The following is a 20824-nucleotide window of genomic DNA, read 5'->3' as shown; positions in this document are numbered from 1 at the left end:
ATCTCACAAGACCCTCGGGTGCCGTGAATGTCAATCAAGCAAGCTACGGAATTTGCCGCCAATGTTTTTCTTGTAAAGTGTATGGAAGCTGGATGAATTAGATGCCAAAAACCAACCACTTTCTTGTGGTATTGTAAAAAAAGGACAACTTTTTTTCTCCTCCATTTGAATAATGTGGGCGTTATCATCATTACTGTCTGATTCCAATCAATGCGAGTCATCAGAATCAGGTAATACACCAACTTATATTCTTGTCTTGGTGAAAGAAAGACATCTATATGTGTTACACATGCTTGTATTATCATTAAACACATTTAACTTGTTTACAAAAATGTCTCTTTCATAAATAAATAAATATAAATGATATATATAAATGAGGTAGATCCCCTCGAGTTGGTCCATTGAAAAGTAGCTCGCCTGCAGAAAAAGCGTGTGCACCCCTGGCTTAAAGGATCACAGTTTTGGATTAATATTTTCAGGCTCCTTTTTGTGTACTTAAGTTTGTAGTTTTATAGGACAGGTTCAACACGTTTTGCTATCGGTCGTCACCTTTTGTATGCCAGTACCCCCCTTTTGTGTGTTTAGTTTTCTCTCCATACAGGAAACAAATGGTGATATGCAGCTTGAGATTTTGTTTCACAAAAGACATTGAGTGTCGTTCCATATCAATGACACTAAGCCCTGGAATCGTCTTCTCGATAGTATTTCCCCTCATTGTCATTGAAATGGATTTTATTGGACACCGGGCCCTCTTAGATAGAATGTGTTGAAAGTGAATGTTTTTTCATTGTTGAATATCGATTATAGTAAATGTGTTCACTGATAAGCATTTTGTGTTGCAATGGTGGGGTCGCGTAGTTGCAAGGATTGTGTTGTCAAGCAGGAAGTGGCAGAAGCAGAGTGCAGGTAAGATTCCAATGACAAAGGCAAAAATACAAAAGATGAATGTGCGCTGGCACGGGAACACACGGCAAAGCTAATAAAAACAACTTGCATCAAGGTCATTGAGTAGCTACCAAACTAGACTTACATTCCGGATCAGAGTCTGGTAATCCAAGGCAATGATCCAGCCACTTAAGCTGGGTAACAACAGAATATAAAGGGGGGTTTGATTAGAGGCAGCAACAGGTGAGGACACTAACCACTAAACAGAAACAGGAGTGACTAAGTTCAGACAAAAAAAATAAAGTAAATCAAGGAAGGAGCGCTGAGGACAAAGCAATTAACCCAAACATGCAACAAGACATGTTGCAGGTGATTAACCTTCGTCTTGTGTTAGGGTCGGCACCGACCCGTTTTAGTTTTTAAATGCAGAAAAAACACCACATACATTTATTTTTTTTGCATCAAAGCTTTTTGACTTTGTCAGGAACCTCTTTGTCAACAAAATAAAACATTTTAATTTTTTTCACTAAATTATAAAATGCTCTGGTAGAAATTATGCCCTTGGTGTTGTTAGGGTCGGTTTTGACCCGGTTATAAAAATAAGACGATAAAGCAATGGTAGGAGCCAGAACTGAACACACTGACAGCCAGCTCCTCTCCCAATCATGTGAGCTTTAGTGGATTCTCATTTTACCTTGTTATCCTGTACAAAAACAAACAAAAGACGGACACTAAAAGTGTCACTTTTTGCCGCTCTGATTTTGTTTTTTCATTAGTTTTGGAACTAGTAATCTATTTCTCTTGGTTTCATTTGCTTGTTTGATGTTGGATTTCTGTTGCTGAAAAAAATACTTTTCAGCCTTTTTCTCGAAGTAAATATATGTGGGTCGAAATTGACCCGTAACACCATAGATGTTACTGTAGTTACAATTCTTAAAAAAAAAAAAGGAATAAAACAAATTTATTTAAGAGATGTGTTCTAATACCCCTTAGTAATAGTTAGGTAACACAACAACCTTTTTTTTTTATTTATATGATTCTCTTGAGGTTCGTTTTACCATTTTTTTTAAATTGAAATCGAGGGGTATACTGACAAAAAAAAAGGCCCAATGGCCCAAACCAAAAATATTAAAACCAATATTTTCAAGGATAAGGAAGCCTAACGAGGTAACCAAGAGACGAGAAACAAATTGGATGATAGATAATTGTTTTTAGTGTATTTTACAGCTGATTTGAGACATGGGTCAAAACCGACCCGTTAACATAAGAGATGCTAACAGAAAGCTAACACAAGAGGAAGGTTTCGACCCAGTTATAAAAATAAGATGATAAAGCAATGATTAGAGCCAAAACTGAACACACTGACAGCCAGCTCCTCTCCCAATCATGTGAGCTTTAGTGGATTCTCATTTTACTTTGTTATCCTGTACAAAAACAAACAAAAGACGGACACTAAAAGTGTCACTTTTTGCCACTCTGATTTAGTTTTTTTATTAGTTTTGGAACTAGTAATCTATTTCTCTTGGTTTCATTTGCTTGATTGGTTGTTGTTTGTTTGATGTTGGATTTCTGTTGCTGAAAAAAAAACTTTTCAGCCTTTTTCTTGAAGTAAATATATGTGGGTCGAAATTGACCCGTAACACCATAGATGTTACTGTAGTTACAATTCTTAAAAAAAAAAAAGGAATAAAACACATTTATTTAAGAGATGTGTTCTAATACCCCTTAGTAATAGTTAGGTAACACAACAACCTTTTTTTTTTATTTATATGATTCACTTGAGGTTCGTTTTACCATTTTTAAAAATTGAAATCGAGGGGTATACTGACAAAAAAAAAGGCCCAATGGCCCAAACCAAAAATATTAAAACCAATATTTTCAAGGATAAGGAAGCCTAACGAGGTAACCAAGAGACGAGAAACAAATTGGATCATAGATAATTGTTTTTAGTGTATTTTACAGCTGATTTAAAACATGGGTCAAAACCGACCCGTTAACATAAGAGATGCTAACAGAAAGCTAACACAAGAGGAAGGTTAAGGTGTATATTTGGCTTATTGCTGGGGGTTAACGGTGCTTCTTAGCCTTGAAATATTCAACATGAGCAGTAACTTCGATACATTTGTGAGTCAACAAGCTTGAGGAAAGGATTTGTCTGAGGAACGATGAGGACAGCGTTTGGAGAAACCATTGACCAGTGTTCAACAAATGTTTTAGCTAATCAGCGAGTGATCGCCGGGCTTTAGGAAGGCGTAACAAAACAAGAGTAACACAAGTAGAATCTCTCGCTGTTGGGGTTTGGCAGTGGGAGTGGGAGGAGTCTCATTTTCCTTTCTTTGTGTTGGCACAACACTATCGATCACATACACACTTTTACTAAAAGTCATAATAGTTGGGCACAAACATGTGCACTGATTATTACGGTGTAAGGATATCAACTAACCCTCATCGTCATCATCAGCAGCAGCAGCAGTATCGCTCGCCTGCAACAGGAAGCTAACAAGCCAAATACTAGAGTTCGTGAACATTCCTACAAAAAAAACATTTTCTTTTTTATTTATATCTAGACGAAGTGGCTGGAGATAGGGAAGTCTGGGCTTCCCTGCTTAGGCTGCTGCCCCCGCGACCCGACCTCGGATAAGCGGAAGACGATGGATGGATGGATGGGTGGATGGATTTATATCCATCCAATTTTCTACCGCTTATTACCTTTGGGGTCGCCGGTGCCTATCTCAGCTACAATCAGGCGGAAGGCGGGTACACCCTGGACAAGTCACCACCTCATCGCAGTTTTTGATTTATATACAAATCAATCAATCAATGTTTACTTATATAGCCCTAAATCACTAGTGTCTCAAAGGGCTGCACAAACCACAACACAAACCACTACGACGTCCTCGGTAGGCCCACATAAGGGCAAGGAAAAACTCACACCCAGTGGGACGTCGGTGACAATGATGACTATGAGAACCTTGGAGAGGAGGAAAGCAATGGATGTCGAGCGGGTCTAACATGATACTGTGAAAGTTCAATCCAAAATGGATCCAACACAGTCGCGAGAGTCCCGTTCACAGCGGAGCCAGCAGGAAACCATCCCAAGCGGAGGCGGATCAGCAGCGCAGCGATGTCCCCAGCCGATACACAGGCAAGCAGTACATGGCCACCGGATCGGACCGGACCCCCTCCACAGGGGAGAGTGGGACATAGGAGAAAAAGAAAAGAAACGGCAGATCAACTGGTCTAAAAAGGGAGTCTATTTAAAGGCTAGAGTGTACAAATGAGTTTTAAGGTGAGACTTAAATGCTTCTACTGAGGTGGCATCACGAACTTTTACCGGGAGGGCATTGACACGTACCAAGGCAGTAATGTATGATGAAACAAGGTGCAGGCTCAAGAAGGATTTCCTGTTTATCTCCACTTAATCAAAAAGGACAAACCCGTCATGCAAACGACTGATTTTATCACTTTTGGTGCTGACGTTAGCTGACTCGCATCCCACATGTGACCATAGGATGAATAAATATACTACATGAACTGAACCACAGTGGCCATAAAAAGTTAGTTTCTAAAGCCACGGTGCTCATAGTGTGGCACAGGGGCCATTTGTGGCCCGTGACTCGTTTGTCATCAGCACATTAAAAGAACACCGGCCAAAAACTGGGAAGACTGTAAGCATTCACGTAAATGTTGACATGAGGAATAAAATAACCACAAAGCTTTGTCTTTACAAAATTAACAGCAAATGTTTAATCCATCCATCCATCCATCATCTTCCGCTTATCCGAGGTCGGGTCGCGGGGGCAACAGCCTAAGCAGGGAAACCCAGACTTCCCTCTCCCCAGCCACTTCGTCTAGCTCTTCCCGGGGGATCCCGAGGCGTTCCCAGGCCAGCCGGGAGACATAGTCTTCCCAACGTGTCCTGGGTCTTCCCCGTGGCCTCCTACCGGTCGGACGTGCCCTAAACACCTCCCTAGGGAGGCGTTTGGGTGGCATCCTGACCAGATGCCCGAACCACCTCATCTGGCTCCTCTCCATGTGGAGGAGCAGCGGCTTTACTTTGAGTTCCTCCCGGATGGCAGAGCTTCTCACCCTATCTCTAAGGGAGGGACCCGCCTCATTTGGGCCGCTTGTACCCGTGATCTTATCCTTTCGGTCATGACCCAAAGCTCATGACCATAGGTGAGGATGGGAACGTAGATCGACCGGTAAATTGAGAGCTTTGCCTTCCGGCTCAGCTCCTTCTTCACCACAACGGATCGGTACAACGTCCGCATTACTGAAGACGCCGCACCGATCCGCCTGTCGATCTCACGATCCACTCTTCCCTCACTCGTGAACAAGACTCCTAGGTACTTGAACTCCTCCACTTGGGGCAGGGTCTCCTCCCCAACCCGGAGATGGCATTCCACCCTTTTCCGGGCGAGAACCATGGACTCGGACTTGGAGGTGCTGATTCTCATTCCGGTCGCTTCACACTCGGCTGCGAACCGATCCAGCGAGAGCTGAAGATCCCGGTCAGATGAAGCCATCAGGACCACATCATCTGCAAAAAGCAGAGACCTAATCCTGCGGTTACCAAACCGGAACTGCGCCTAGAAATTCTGTCCATAAAAGTTGTGAACAGAATCGGTGACAAAGGACAGCCTTGGCTGAGTCCAACCCTCACTGGAAACGTGTTCGACTTACTGCCGGCAATGCAGACCAAGCTCTGGCACTGATCGTACAGGGAACGGACCGCCACAACAATAATTTTTTCCGCCATCGCCTTTTGTTAGCTGCCTTATTGTTTTTCCTCCACAATCGAGGCGGACCCTTTCGCCAAAATGTTAACCGTCTCTGCATTTTTGGGATCAACAACACCCAGTAGATCTTGTATTGGTTTTTTGGCTGAGACCTGGGATCTCGGGGCTGGAAAAGGTTGGTGACCACTGGTCTAAAGTGTCAAAGATAAAAATGCTTAGCAGAGAATAAGGTACACCTGAGCCCAGTGTGTTACTTCTCAGCAAACCAGTAGCGTTGAGTTGACTTCAACTCTCAAATGTAGCAAATATGAAAGTGTATGCCTCTGGATCACAAGTAGGTGCAAGTCAAATGAAAAAAAACACTCCTTTGTTGATACAATGGAGTGTTGTGACTCGCTGCCTGCAGGCGTGGTGGCCTATGCACCTAAGCTGATCAGCACAACCACACTGCTGCTGAGAGCTGGGAGGATCAAGATGAGGACCATTTCCATACCTCTGCTGGTAGGTCTGATCCTAAAATATATCCGATTTGAATGAATAACATATATTACAGTGGATTTTTCTCAAAGGACTATTGTCGACTGTCTAATACAGGGGTGCCCACACTTTTTCTGCAGGCGAGCTACTTTTCAATTGACCAACCCGAGGGGATCTACCTCATTTATATATATCATTTATATTTATTTATTTATGAAAGAGACATTTTTGTAAACAAGTTAAATGTGTTTAATGATAATACAAGCATGTGTAACACATATAGATGTCTTTCTTTCACCAAGACAAGAATATAAGTTGGTGTATTACCTGATTCTGATGACTTGCATTGATTGGAATCAGACAGTAATGATGATAACGCCCACATTTTCAAATGGAGGAGAAAAAAAGTTGTCCTTTCTGTACAATACCACATGAAAGTGGTTGGTTTTTGGCGTCTAATTCATCCAGCTTCCATACACTTTACAAGAAAAACATTGGCGGCAAATTCCGTAGCTTGCTTGATTGACATTCACGGCACCCGAGGGTCTTGTGAGATGACGCTGGCTGCTGCCAGTTCATTATTATGAAAAAATGACAGAGAGGAAGGCGAGAAACACTTTTTATTTCAACAGACTTTCGCGCCGTCCCTTCCGTCAAAACTCTAAAGGCCGACTGCACATTTCCTATCTTCACAATAAAAGCCCTGCTTCATGCTGCCTGCGCTAACAAAATAAGAGTCTCGAAATGCTGGCGTGCACAAGTGATGTGCACGCCAGCTTTCTGAGGGATCGCTTGTGCACGCCAGTTTTCCCAGACTCTGTATTTAGTTATCGCAGGCAGCATGAAGCAGGGCTTTTATTGTGAAGATAGGAAATGTGCAGTCGGCCTTTAGAGTTTTGACGGAAGGTACGGCGCGAGAGTCTGTTGAAATAAAAAGTCTTTCTCGCCTTCCTCTCGGTCATATTTCAATAATAATGATCTTGCAGCAGCCAGCGTCATCTCACAAGACCCTCCGGTGCCGCGAATGTCATTTAAGTGACGTCTTGGTGAAGATTGATGATCACTCATTTTTAGGTCTATTTTTTTTAAAAGCCTGGCTGGAGATCGACTGACACCCCCCCCCCCCCCCCCCCCGCGGTCAACTGGTAGCTCGCAATAGACGTAATGGGCACCCCTGCTCTAGCCTTTAAATAGACTCCATTTTTAGACCAGTTGATCTGCCGTTTCTTTTCTTTTTCTCCTATGTCCCACTCTCCCTTGTGGAGGGGGTCCGGTCCGATCCGGTGGCCATGTACTGCTTGCCTGTGTATCGGCTGGGGACATCTCTGCGCTGCTGATCCGCCTCCGCTTGGGATGGTTTCCTGCTGGCTCCGCTGTGAACGGGACTCTCGCTGCTGTGTTGGATCCGCTTTGGACTGGACTCTCGCGACTGTGTTGGATCCATTATGGATTGAACTTTCACAGTATCATGTTAGACCCGCTCGACATCCATTGCTTTCCTCCTCTCCAAGGTTCTCATAGTCATCATTGCCACCGACGTCCCACTGGGTGTGAGTTTTCCTTGCCCTTATGTGGGCCTACCGAGGATGTCGTAGTGGTTTGTGCAGCCCTTTGAGACACTAGTGATTTAGGGCTATATAAGTAAACATTGATTGATTGATTGAAGAGCCATAGGTTCCCTACCCCTGCGGTAGACCAAAAACGTGACTGTTGTTACCCTGCTTGGAGGACGTTAATGAAAACAGCCTACAATGAACCCACAAAAGAAACCAAGGACTCGCCCTCGATCATTCTACAGTTACCACTAAGTCAATATTGCAGTGACCCAGAACTTATGTATTTTGTGTGTGTTCTGTAAAGTCTGTAAATGTATACAGGTAAGTCCTTAGGGTTAGGGTCAGAAAAGGGTGCGAGTGTGTGTTTGTGTTGCCTGGACAAGAAGAATGGGGTTTGGTTGCAAGTGACATGAAGAGTTTTATTACAATGAGCAATCGCTGATTAATGTCATTCAATTTCCGGGTAAGTGTCACAATAATTATTAAAGCTGCAAGCAGTGTTGGTCTGGTCCGCCTTTGGCTGCTGCCGCCGCTACTCAAGCCCTGGTCTAAGTCAGACCAACATAGAAGTTTTTGTTTCATGTCTCTACGACCTTCCTAATAGAAGTTACAAGCAGTTTTGTCTGTGTTTTTTCTTAGGGGGCGCTAGAGCGCACTTTTGACTTTTGGGGTTTGGTTTTTAAGTAGATGTCAATTTTCGCCAGTCCTAATGTGTGTGTAAAATTTGGTGAATTTTGAAGCATGTTAAGGGGGTGAATTTACAGGTCTTTTTTTCTGGATGTTGTTGATAAATGGCTTTCGCTTTGCATAATAGTGCTTTAACTTGCACTCTAAAGCATTTTAAGGGGGTCAAATTACAGCTCAAAGAGGCAAAAATTACATTTTTTAGGAAAATTTGCGCAGGTTTTTTTTGAATGCGCGTAAAATCCAAACCGGAGTAGTAATCAAAACTCTTTCAATAACTTTTAATCAGAAGGGTTCAAACTCTGTCCTGTGCGAGTTTGAAACCGAAACGACAAACGCGCTCAGAGAAAATAACGTTTGAAAAAAGGTGACAGGTGTTTACAAAACTTTTATTTTGAAGGGGTAATTTTTAACTTCCTGTTGATTTTTGCTGAAGGATGTCGACTATTAAAATGTAGGTCTAAGTGAGACCTACATAGAAGTTTTTGTTTCAGGTCTCTCTGACATTCTTACCGAAAGTTACAAGAAGTTTTGTCTGTGTTTTCTTCCTAGCAGCAGTTTTTTCTGTGTTTTATGTAGCGCAATTTTGAGTTTTGTGGTTTGTTTTTTTCATTAGATCACAATTTTTTCCAGTCCTGATGTCTGTGCCAAGTTTGGTGAGTTTTGAAGCATTTTAAGGGGCTCAAATTACAGTTCAAAGAGGCAAAAATTGTATTATTTGCGAAAATTTTGTTTTGAAGTGGTTTTTGCCAACTTCCTGTTGATTTTTGCTGAAGGATGTCAATTATTAAAACGTAGGTCTAAGTGAGACCTACATTGAGGTTTTTGTTTGATGTCTGTCCGACATTCCTACCGGAAGTTACAAGCAGTTGTATCTGTTTTCTCTTCCTAGGAGCAGTTGTTTCTGTGTTTTATTCAAAAATTGCGATAGAGCGCAATTTTGAGTTTTGGGGTTTGGTTTTTTCATTAGATCGCAATTTTTGCCAGTCCTGATGTGTGTGCCAAGTTTGGTGAGTTTTGAAGCATTTTAAGGGGGTAAAATTAAAGCTCAAAGAGGAAAAAAATTGCATTTTTTGCGAAAATTTTGTTTTGAAGTGGTTTTTGCCAACTTTCTGTTGATTTTTGCTGTAGACGTTTCTAATTGGAAATTTAGGTCTAAGTCAGACCTACATGGAGGTTTTTGTTTCATGTCTCTACGACATTGCTAGCGGAAGTTACAAGCAGTCTGTTTCTTCCTAGGGGGCGCTAACGTGCAATTTTGATTTTTGGGGTTTGGTTGCTTAATAAGTTGGGAAGGTTTGCCGGACTGACGTGTGTGTCAAATTTGGTGAGTTTTAGAAAGAAAAAAATACAGACTGCTCGTAACTTCCGTTAGGAATGTCATAGAAACATGAAACAAAAACCTCTATGTAGGGCTGACTTACACCTAGATTTCATAACTGTATCTTCTAGGGCAAAAATCAACAACAATTTTGCAAAAACCCATTCAAAGCAAAATTTTCGCAAAAAATGCTATTTTTGCCTCTTTGAGCTGTAATTTGACCCCCTTAAAATGCTTCAAAACTTACCAAACTTGGCACACACATCAGTACTGGCTAAAATTGCGATCTAATGAAAAAAACCAAACCCGAAAATTAAAAAATGCGCTCTAGCGCAATTTTTGAATAAAGCACAGAAAAAACTGCTCCTAGGAAGAGAAAACAGACAAAACTGCTTGTAACTTCTAGTAGGAATGTCGGACGGACATGAAAAAAAACCTCTATGTAGGTCTCACTTAGACCTACATTTTAACAATTGACATCCTTCAGCAAAAATCAACAGGAAGTTAAAAATTACCCCTTCAAATTAAAAGTTTTGTAAACACCCGTCACCTTTTTTCAAACGTTATCTCCTCTGAGCCCGTTTGTCGTTTCGGCTTCAAACTCGCACAGGAAAGACTTTCAACCCTTCTGACTAAAAGTTATTGAAAGAGTTTTGATAAGTTGTCCGGTTTGGGTTTTACGCGCCTTCAAAAAACCCCTGCGCAAATTTTCCTAAAAAAATGACATTTTTGCCTCTTTGAGCTGTAATTTGACCCACTTAAAATGCTTCAAAGTGCATGTTAAAGCTCTGTTATGAAGACCGAAAGCCACTTATCAACAACATCCAGAATTGCCGATCTATAATTTGACCCCCTTAACATGCTTCAAAACTCACCAAATTTTACACACACATCAGGACTGGCAAAAACTAGCATCTAATAAAAAAACAAACCCCAAAAATCTAAATTGTGCTTAGCGCCCCCTAGGAAAAAACCCAGACAAAACTGCATGTAACTTCTGTTAGAAATGTCGTAGAGACATGAAATAAAAACCTATATGTAGGTCTGCCTTAGACCAGGGTTTGAGTAGCGGCGGCAGCAGCCAAAGGCGGACCCGACCAATGCTGCTCGCAGCTTTAATTTTTAGTAACACTGTGGGTTTGTACTATCCCCACATTTAAGAATGCATGTGGTCAGAATGCAGAGGAAAGCTCCAAGTATTTTATGGGTCTTCAACTATCATCTGTGGGTAACATGAATCAAACGCTGCCCAGTTTCTCCAGAATTAAGGTAACAACTGTAAAGTTAAAGACACATTTAAAAGTATTTTGCAGGGGATCGATGTTTGAGCCTTGACTGAGCTAAGTGCTTTCAGAGTGACCCTGTTCTGTTGTTTCCGTAGGCTGTAGTTATGTCGACACTGGCCTCTCCTCGAGGGCACAACGGCCAGCGTACCAAGCGGGTAACTTTCACTTTCACTTTCACTTTCACACTGACTTGCAAGAACATGTGCTATTTGGCTATTGTGTGTCCAACAGGAGCTTTTAGCACGTTCCAAAAGGTGGGCTATGTCTTCCATTGAACTAGTGGAGGAAGACCCAGGACCGTACCCGAAACCAATTGCTCAGGTTAAAACAACATTTTGTAGCAAACTCCCAACATGCAGTCAACAACTCAACCGTGCTTTTTCTTTGCAGATGTTCAATGACAGGATTCATGAACACAGAAATCATAAATATGTGATAAGTGGAATGGGTGTGACTGAGGAGCCACTTGGTGTGTTCTCTATTGACGAACAAAGTGGGAAAGTCTTCGCCCACAAACCCATTGACAGAGAGAAGCACGCCTTCTTTCACGTAAGATCAAAGTGCATCTTGCATTTATCATTTTTCTAATCTTCATTCAGAAAACTAGAACACTTCCCAACCCACAGATCAAGTTCAACATCTTGGACGTAAATACCGGCAGCAAAATAGACAGACAATTAGCATTTGATGTAAAAATACAGGACATTAATGACAACGCACCGGCATTTCTCCATCCACGAATGAGCGTTGATGTGAGCGAGAACACACCGGAAGGTGAGTTTCAGAACAAAACACGTGACACGCTAACCACGTAGCAATGTGAGGGCCACAGGCCTACATACATTTGCCAGTTACTGGGTATTTATCCGCTTTTATGGATTTCTTTACAGTGGAAGCAAGAGAATGAAAAAGTGACTAATTGTTCATTTTCCTAACAAATCTGGCAACTTCAAGCTAAATCTTGAGTCGTCTATTCAACTAGAAAATTGAACATACGGAGCTTTTTGTGAAAAAATATATGAAACAGGGTCAATTATTTATTAGGGTCCTTGGCCCATGGCAAAGAACTCCACAGGAGTCCTTTGCCATGGGCCAAGGACCCTATTGAAACTGTAACGTTTTATTATTTATTATTATTTTATGGGGGGACGGCGTGGCGCAGTGGGAAGAGTGGCCGTGCGCAACCCGAGCGTCCCTGGTTCAATTCCCGCCTAGTACCAACCTCATCACGTCCGTTGTGTCCTGAGCAAGACACTTCACCCTTGCTCCTGATGGGTGCTGGTTGGCGCCTTGCATGGCAGCTCCCTCCATCAGTGTGTGAATGTGTGTGTGAATGGGTAAATGTGGAAGTAATGTCAAAGCGCTTTGAGTACCTTGAAGGTAGAAAAGCGCTATACAAGTACAACCCATTTATCATTTATTATTAGGGTCCGCCCTGCCTATGGCAAAGGACTCCACTGGAGTCCTTTGCCATGGGCAAGGACCCTATTGAAACTGTAACGTTTTATTATTAAGGTCTGCCCTGCCTATGGCAAAGGACTCCACAGGGGTCCTTTGCCATGGGCCAAGGACCCTATTGAAACTGTAACGTTTTATTATTAAGGTCCGCCCTGCCTATGGCAAAGGACTCCACAGTCCTTTGCCATAGGCCAAGGACCCTATTGAAACTGTAACGTTTTATTATTAAGGTCCGCCCTGCCTATGGCAAAGGACTCCACAGGAGTCCTTTGCCATGGGCAAGGACCCTATTGAAACTGTAACGTTTTATTATTAAGGTCCGCCCTGCCTATGGCAAAGGACTCCACAGGAGTCCTTTGCCATGGGCCAAGGACCCTATTGAAACTGTAACGTTTTATTATTAAGGTCCGCCCTGCCTTCGGCAAAGGACTCCACACGAGTCCTTTGCCATGGGCCAAGGACCCTATTGAAACTGTAACGTTTTATTATTAAGGTCCGCCCTGCAAGGACCCTATTGAAACTGTAACGTTTTATTATTCTTTCTTTCTTCCGCACCTATACTCGCCTATGCGCTGTATTTTGACCCCCTTAACATGCTTCAAAACTCACCAAATTTGACACACGCGTCGGTCGGGCATGCCTTCCCAACTTATTAGGCAGCCAAACCAGAAAAATCTAAATTGCGCGCTAGCGCCCCCTAGGAAGGAGAGAAAAACAGACTGTTTGTAACTTCCGTTAGGAATGTTGTAGAGACATGAAACAAAATCCTCTATGTAGAACTGACTTAGACCTAGATTCCCCATTAGAAACTCCTATACCTAAAATCAACAGAAATTTTGCAAAAACTCTTTCAAAGCTAAATTTTCGCAAAAAATGCTATTTTTGCCTCTTTGAGCTGTAATTTGACCCCCTTAAAATGCTTCAAAACTCACCAAACTTGGCAGACACATCAGGACTGGCAGAAATTGCGATCTGATGAAAAAATAATAATAATAAAACTCAAAATTGCGCTCTAGCGCAATTTTGAGTTTTAGCGCAATTTTTGAATAAAACACAGAAAAAACTGCTTCCAGGAAGAAAACACAGACAAAACTGCTTGTAACTTCCGGTAGGAATGCCGGAAAGACATGAAACAAAAACTTCTATGTAGGTCTCACTTAGACCTACATTTAGATAATTGATATCCTTCGGCAAAAATCAACAGGAAGTTCAAAATTACCCCTTCAAAATAAAAGTTTTGTAAACAACCGTCACCTTTTTTCAAAAGTTATCTCCTCTGAGCGCGTTTGTCGTTTCGGCTTCAAACTCGCACAGGAGAGAGTTTGGACCCTTCTGATTAAAAGTATAGATCAGAGTTTTGATTACTGCTCCGGTTTTGATTTTACGCGCCTTCAAAGAACCCCTACGCAAATTTTCCTAAAAAACGTCATTTTTGCCTCTTTGAGCTGTAGTTTGACCCCCTTAAAATGATTCAAAGTGCAAGTTAAAGCTCTACTATGCCAAGCGAAAGCCATTTATCAACAACATCCAGAAACGCCGATCTGTAATTTCACCCCCTTAACATGCTTCAAAACTCACCAAATTTTACACACACATCAGGACTGGCAAAAATTGCCATCAAATAAAAAACCAAACCCCTAAAGTCATAATTGTGCTTTAGCGCCCCCTAAGAAAAAAACCCTGACAAAACTGCTTGTAACTTCTGTTAGGAATGTAGTAGAGACATGCAACAAAAACTTCTATGCAGGTCTGACTTAGACCACGGCTTGGCAGTGGCCAAAGACGGACCCGACCAACGCTGCTTGCAGCTTTAATTATTCTTTATTGTTTCCTCTCACTACCTTTGGTGTCAACTCCTGCCAAGGCCTCTTGCCAGTTTGGATCGAGGTCACAGACCCTGATGAAGTGAGCACCCCTAACTCCACCGTTAGCCTGAGTGTCATATCACAGTCCCCACAACTCCCCAAAATGGATTTACACCGGATTGACGACCGGTTGGCTCGGCTTAATTTTACAGGATGTTTTGACTACGACGTAAGTCTCGCTAACTTCCTACCTCAAGCCGGATGATCAAACTTGTTGACGTGACATCCCAAGTATAACACCGGTCTATATTTATGTTTCAGAAAGTGAAGATGTACGAAATAATACTTGAGGCGAAAGACCATGGAAAACCATCCCTGTCATCGAGTGCGGTCGTCACTCTCAATATCATTGACAGCAACAGTCATCCTCCGAGGTTCAAAGCAAAGAAGGCAAGCTTGGTTTTTTGATAATCATACTATTGAAGTTCTTAATGATGTTGATGCTCCATCTATGCAGTATCTTGGCGAAATTCAGGAAATGGTCACACGTGAAAATGTTTTAAGGCTTTCAGTAGACGACAAAGACACTCCTAAAACCCCTGCTTGGCGGGCCAAATACTTCTTTGTCGAAGGAAATGAGGAAAACAACTACAAAATTGAAACCGACCCTGAGACTAATGAGGGTATTTTGAGTGTCGTCAAGGTAAATGTGTCTTGTTTTCAAGCACGACCGGAACTGCACCAAAGCTGACTTGGCATGTGTGCCCTCCAGGGGAACGATTTCGAGAGAACAACCATGACAAGGCTGCAAGTCAGGGTAGAGAATGAGGAAGCATTGTATGTCTGCGGGGACCCAGCAACCACCAGCAAAGGCTTCTGGGATACCGTTAACATTACGATGAAAGTGACGGACGTCAATGACCCTCCTGACTTTGAAAACTATACCGTCAAAGTCTACGAGAAGGAAGAGCAGGAACCGGGAAGATTGCTGTACACTCCAAAGGTTCTTGATGTGGACTCGGACATATCCAACATTAGGTGGGTGTTTACATGATTGGATTATCACATCTTCAAGAATCAAACTCCTCATGCTGGCTGATGAATGGCTAGATCTAGAGTGACAACTTCTAAAAGGAAGTGGATGCTTTTACTTTATTCCAAGTATTCCCATATATACAAACCTTTCAACAGACGTCAGTCGAAGAACATTTTTTAAGCTCATTATAATGAGCCTCAGCCTTCCCGGTAAGGTTTATTCAGGTGTACTGGAGAGGAGGCTACGCCGGATAGTCGAACCTCGGATTCAGGAGGAACAGTGTGGTTTTCGTGCTGGTCGTGGAACTGTGGACCAGCTCTATACTCTCGGCAGGGTTCTTGAGGGTGCATGGGAGTTTGCCCGACCAGTCCACATGTGCTTTGTGGACTTGGAGAAGGCATTCGACCGTGTCCCTCGGGAAGTCCTGTGGGGAGTGCTCAGAGAGTATGGGGTATCGGACTGTCTTATTATGGCGGTCCGATCCCTGTACGATCAGTGCCAGAGCTTGATCCGCAGTAAGTCGAACACGTTTCCAGTGAGGGTTGGACTCCGCCAAGGTTGCCCTTTGTCACCGATTCTGTTCATAACTTTTATGGACAGAATTTCTAGGCGCAGTCAAGGCATTGAGGGGTTCCGGTTTGGTGGCCGCGGGATTAGATCTCTGTTTTTGATGACGATGTGGTCCTGTTGGCTTCATCTGGCCGGGATCTTCAGCTCTCACTGGATCGGTTCGCAGCCGCGTGTGAAGCGGCCGGAATGAGAATCAGCACCTCCAAATCCGAATCCATGGTTCTCTCCCGGAAAAGGGTGGAGTGCCATCTCCGGGTTGGGGAAGAGACCCTGCCCCAAGCGGAGGAGTTCAAGTACCTAGGGGTCTTGTTCACGAGTGAGGGAAGAGTGGATGGTGAGATCGACAGGCGGATCGGTGCGGCGTCTTCAGTAATGCGGACGTTGTACCGATCTGTTGTGGTGAAGAAGGAGCTGAGCCGGAAGGCAAAGCTCTCAATTTAACGGTCGATCTACGTTCCCATCCTCACCTATGGTCATGAGCTTCGGGTCATGACCGAAAGGATAAGATCACGGGTACAAGCGGCCCAAATGAGGCGGGTCTCTCCCTTAGAGATAGGGTGAGAAGCTCTGCCATCCGGGAGGAACTCAAAGTAAAGCCGCTGCTTTTCCACATCGAGAGGAGCCAGATGAAGTGGTTCGGGCATCTGGTCAGGATGCCACCCGAACGCCTCCCGAGGGAGGTGTTTAGGGCACGCCCAACCGGTAGGAGGCCACGGGGAAGACCCAGGACACGTTGGGAAGACTATGTCTCCCGGCTGGCCTGGGAACGCCTCGGGATCCCCCGGGAAGAGCTAGACGAAGTGGCTGGGGAGAGGGAAGTCTGGGCTTCCCTGCTTAGGCTGCTGCCCCCACGACCCGACCTTGGATAAGCGGAAGAAGATGGATGGATGGATGGATATAATCAATCAATCCATCAAAGTTTACCTATATAGCCCTAAATCAGAAGGGTCTCAAAGGGCTGCACAAGCCACAACCACGTCCTTAGCTCATATCCCACATCAGGGCCAAAAAAACAAACCTCAACCCAATAGGATGACAATAAGAAACCTTGGAGGGGACTGTAAATGTGAGGACATCCGGTAGTTTACCATGAGGTCAGGATCGAGGTTGAGTCTTTTGAGCGGAAGATGAATAGCCGCTTTTTTGAATGCTAGGGGAACAGTGCCAGAGGAAAGTGATAAGTTTATAATATTTAGCACTGATGGTCCTAATATTACAAACAGTTCCTTGATATGTTTCCCAGGAAGTGTGTTTGTTTTTTACCCATACAAAGAGAGAGACTATTTTGGAGGGCAATATCAATCGTATATACTGTCGTATCTGTGTTAATTAGGGCCGGGCAACGATTACAAATTATAATCGAAGTTAATCGCACTATTTCTCCGATTAATCGCGATTAACTGCATTGTATACGCAAAGCCCAATAATGAATTCAAAAGTAGTGTGTAGTGCACCTTTATTGGAATATTCTCCCACATGAACAAAAGCGCCAAAACATTTGTTGTGCAAACACAATTTAAATCTGTCCTTGTTAAACAGTAGCAGTTAAATAGCATATTTGATGAAAATCAACTCCAAAAATGTAAATACAAACATTTAAGCTTATTGCCACTGCCAGGGTATTTAAGTTATCCTGTTTGTTATGGAAAATAAATATAATCTACATACAAATCTCTGAGCCACAATCATAACATCTGAACAGGCAATTTCTGAGGTAACAGCAGAATTTTTTTTTTTTTTTATCAGGGATCTTATGTTTAAAAAACCTATATTATAGGTAGTGGGCTGTTTTAGGGAATTTTGGATCAAATTATCCGTAGTAGCTATATTAATAATGTTGTGTTTATTCTGCGTAGTGCACTTAAAATAATTATGACCATATCTAGGAATTGATATGATGGGAATTTTCCGATTGTTTGCTTGGTGCTTTGATAAACTGAAGGCATCATATACATGGTACTATATTGTGATGTTATGAGCCAGGGAATAAAAGAACTACCCTACCCAGCATGCAACAGGAGTGACGAGCTTGCGCGGTAGCCCGGTATAGGTTGTGTCGCCATGACTACATCTTGTATGTTGTGATATGCACGCTCTGAAAGCAAACGTTAAGAACTCAGCCAACACTCCTGGTCTGCATTATTCATAAATAGACAGACAACACATATACTCCGCTGCTTCACAGGCCGCTGGATGTAGCCGGCAAAGTATTCCCATGCTAGCTAGCACGCCTCATTCAGTCCAAAACGGCCCGATCTATCCACATCCAGAATTGTCTGGCGGTCGTAAGTGATCCCGGAGTGACCACGCTGTAAGCCAGCCATGACATTTGCAGAATTGTCCGGTATTTTTGCCAAACGTTCCATCTTTACCAAGAGCCCCTCCACGCCATCTTGTTAAGAAAAGGCGTTAACAAAATAAAAGCATGTAATCAACATACGCAAATGTGCGATAAAATAATTGTCGGCGTTAATAGATTGACGAGTTAACGCGTAATTAACGCATTAATTTGCCCACCCCTAGTGTTAATAGAACCCAGTTGTAGCTGGGACGCTTTGTCTTTGATCTCCTTTCTAACGAGTTAAATTTTCTTATTAATGAAATTCGTAAAGTCATCTGGCGAGTGGGTGGAGCTACTGGAAGGAGTCCCTTGTTGGATTAGCGATGCTACTCTACTAAACAAATATTTAGGATTGTTTTTGACCAGGCGGATGAGATTGGAGAAGTAATTAGCTTTAGCTAAGGTAAGCATGCGTTTATAAGTTATTAAACCATCACTCCATGCTTGATGAAAAACCTCAACCCATTTTGGGTTCCAGCTTTTCAACATGATAGTTTAAGAGCTCTAGTTTCTTCTGTAAGCCATTGGGTAGGCTTTTTCTAGAAAATATATTTTAATACTAACACGGTGATCCAATCTTTCTATGTACAAAACCCAAAAACGGTAAAGTTTTCACGTCGTGTAATAAAAAGAGAATACAATGATTTGCAAATCCTTTTCAACTTATATTCAATTGAATAGACTTCAAAGACAAGATACTTGACGTCCGAACTGGAAAACTTTGTTATTTTTTTGCGAATATTAGCTTATTTGGAATTTAATGCCTGCAACATGTTTCAAAAAAAGCTGGCACAAGTGGCAAAAAGACTGAGAAAGTTGAGGAATGCTCATCAAACACTTATTTTGAACATCCCACAGGTGAACAGGCTGATTGGGAACAGGTGGGTGCCATGCTTGGCTATAAAAGGAGCGTCCATGAAATGCTCACTCATTCACAAACAAGGACGGGGCGAAGGGTCACCACTTTGTCGACAAACGCCTGAGCAAATTGTTGAAAAACATTTTTCAACCAGCTATTGCAATACATTTTGGGATCTCACCATCTACGCTCCGTAAATCATCAAAAGATTGAGAGAATCTGGAAAACTCTCTGCGCTGAAAACCAACAATATATGCCCGTGAGCTTGAACTCCTTTAGGCGGTACTGCATCAAAAAGTGACATCAGTGTGTAAAGGATATCTGGACCTTAACCCTAACCCTCAGGAACACTTTAGAAAACTACTGTTTGTCGCTTTATCGGTAAGTGCAAGTTGAAACTATACTATGCAAAACAAAAAGCATTTATCAACAACACCCAAAAATGCCGCCGACTTCGCTGGGCCCGAGCTCATCTATCAGTGTGTAAAGGATACCTGGACCTTAACCCTAACCCTCAGGAACACTTTAGAAAACTACCGTTTGTCGCTTTATCGGTAAGTGCAAGTTGAAACTATACTATGCAAAGCAAAAAGCATTTATCAACAACACCCAAAAATGCCGGCGGCTTCACTGGGCCCGAGCTCATCTAAGATGGACTGATGCATAGTGGAAAAGTGTTGTGTGGTCTGACTATTTATACTCCATATTTAGGGTCCGCAGGCCCATGGCAAAGGACTCCACAGGAGTCCTTTGCCATGGGCCAAGGACCCTATTTAAACTGCTGTGTTTTATTATTATTCCGCACCTACACGCTGTAATTTGACCCCCTTAACATGCTTCAAAACTCACCAAATTTGACACACACGTCGGTATAGCAAACTTTCCCAACATATTAAGCAACCAATCCCCCAAAATGAAAATTGCGCTCTAGCGTCCCCTAGGAAAAAATTACAGACAAAACTGCATGTAACTTCTGTTAGGAATGAAACAAAAACTCCTATGTAGGTCTGACTAATATCCAATTTTCATACACTCACTTCTTTCAGCAAAAATCTACAGGAAGTTGGCAAAAACCCCTTCAAAATAAAATTTTCGCAAAAAATGCAATTTTTGCCTCTTTGCGCTGTAATTTGACCCCTTTTAAAATGCTTCAAAAGTCACCAAACTTGGCGCACACATAAGGACTGGCGAATATTGCGATCTAATGAAAAAACCAGACCCCAAAACTCAAAATTGCTCTCTAGCGCTATTTTTGAATAAAACACTGAAAAAACTGCTCCTAGGAAGAAAACACAGACAAAATTGCTTGTAACTTCCGGTAAGAATCTCGGAGAGACATGAAACAAAAACCTCTATGTAGGTCTCGCTTAGACCTACATTTCATAGATTGACAACCACCAACAAAAATCAACAGGAAGTTTGCATTCCCTTCAAAACAAAAGTTTTGTGAAAACCGGTCACCTTTCTTCAAACATTATCTCTTCTGAGTGCGTTTGTTGTTTTGGCTTCAAACTCGCACAGGAGAGAGATTGAACCCTTCTGATTAAAAGTATAGAACAGAGTTTTGATAAGTTCTCAGGTTTTGATTTTACGCGCCTTCAAAGAACCCCTGTGCAAAGTCTCCTAAAAAATGTCGTTTTTGCCTCTTTGAGCTGTTATTTGACCCCCTTAAAATGCTTCTAAACCCACCAAACTTGACACACACATCAGGTCTGGCAAAAATTGCGATCTGATGAAAAAACCTAACCTCAAAACTCAAAATTGCGCTCTAGCGCCCCCCTAGGAATACAACACGGACAAACTG

At 42.6% G+C, this 20824-nt stretch overlaps 1 protein-coding gene across 2 annotated transcripts in view; it reads left to right on the top strand.

The window, feature by feature from the left end:
• The first annotated feature begins 5566 nt into the window (after window positions 1-5566).
• Window positions 5567-20824, top strand: part of cdh26.1 (cadherin 26, tandem duplicate 1) — a 31894-nt gene continuing 16636 nt past the window's right edge. The window contains exons 1-10 of one of the 2 annotated variants that reach the window (XM_061902501.1): window positions 5567-5802; window positions 6034-6128; window positions 11047-11106; window positions 11183-11272; window positions 11342-11500; window positions 11578-11725; window positions 14274-14443; window positions 14536-14664; window positions 14732-14917; window positions 14987-15252. In XM_061902501.1, the coding sequence (XP_061758485.1) occupies window positions 5709-5802; window positions 6034-6128; window positions 11047-11106; window positions 11183-11272; window positions 11342-11500; window positions 11578-11725; window positions 14274-14443; window positions 14536-14664; window positions 14732-14917; window positions 14987-15252 (1397 nt within the window). In that variant the 5' untranslated portion in view covers window positions 5567-5708. The remainder of the gene's footprint in view (window positions 5803-6033; window positions 6129-11046; window positions 11107-11182; window positions 11273-11341; window positions 11501-11577; window positions 11726-14273; window positions 14444-14535; window positions 14665-14731; window positions 14918-14986; window positions 15253-20824) is intronic. The other variant, XM_061902500.1, reaches the window with a different exon arrangement.

This window comes from Nerophis ophidion, linkage group LG06, assembly GCF_033978795.1.
Source record: "Nerophis ophidion isolate RoL-2023_Sa linkage group LG06, RoL_Noph_v1.0, whole genome shotgun sequence".
Lineage (NCBI taxonomy): Eukaryota > Metazoa > Chordata > Actinopteri > Syngnathiformes > Syngnathidae > Nerophis > Nerophis ophidion.
Note: the sequence above shows the minus strand (reverse complement) of the source record. Positions and strands in the feature narration are given on the sequence as shown.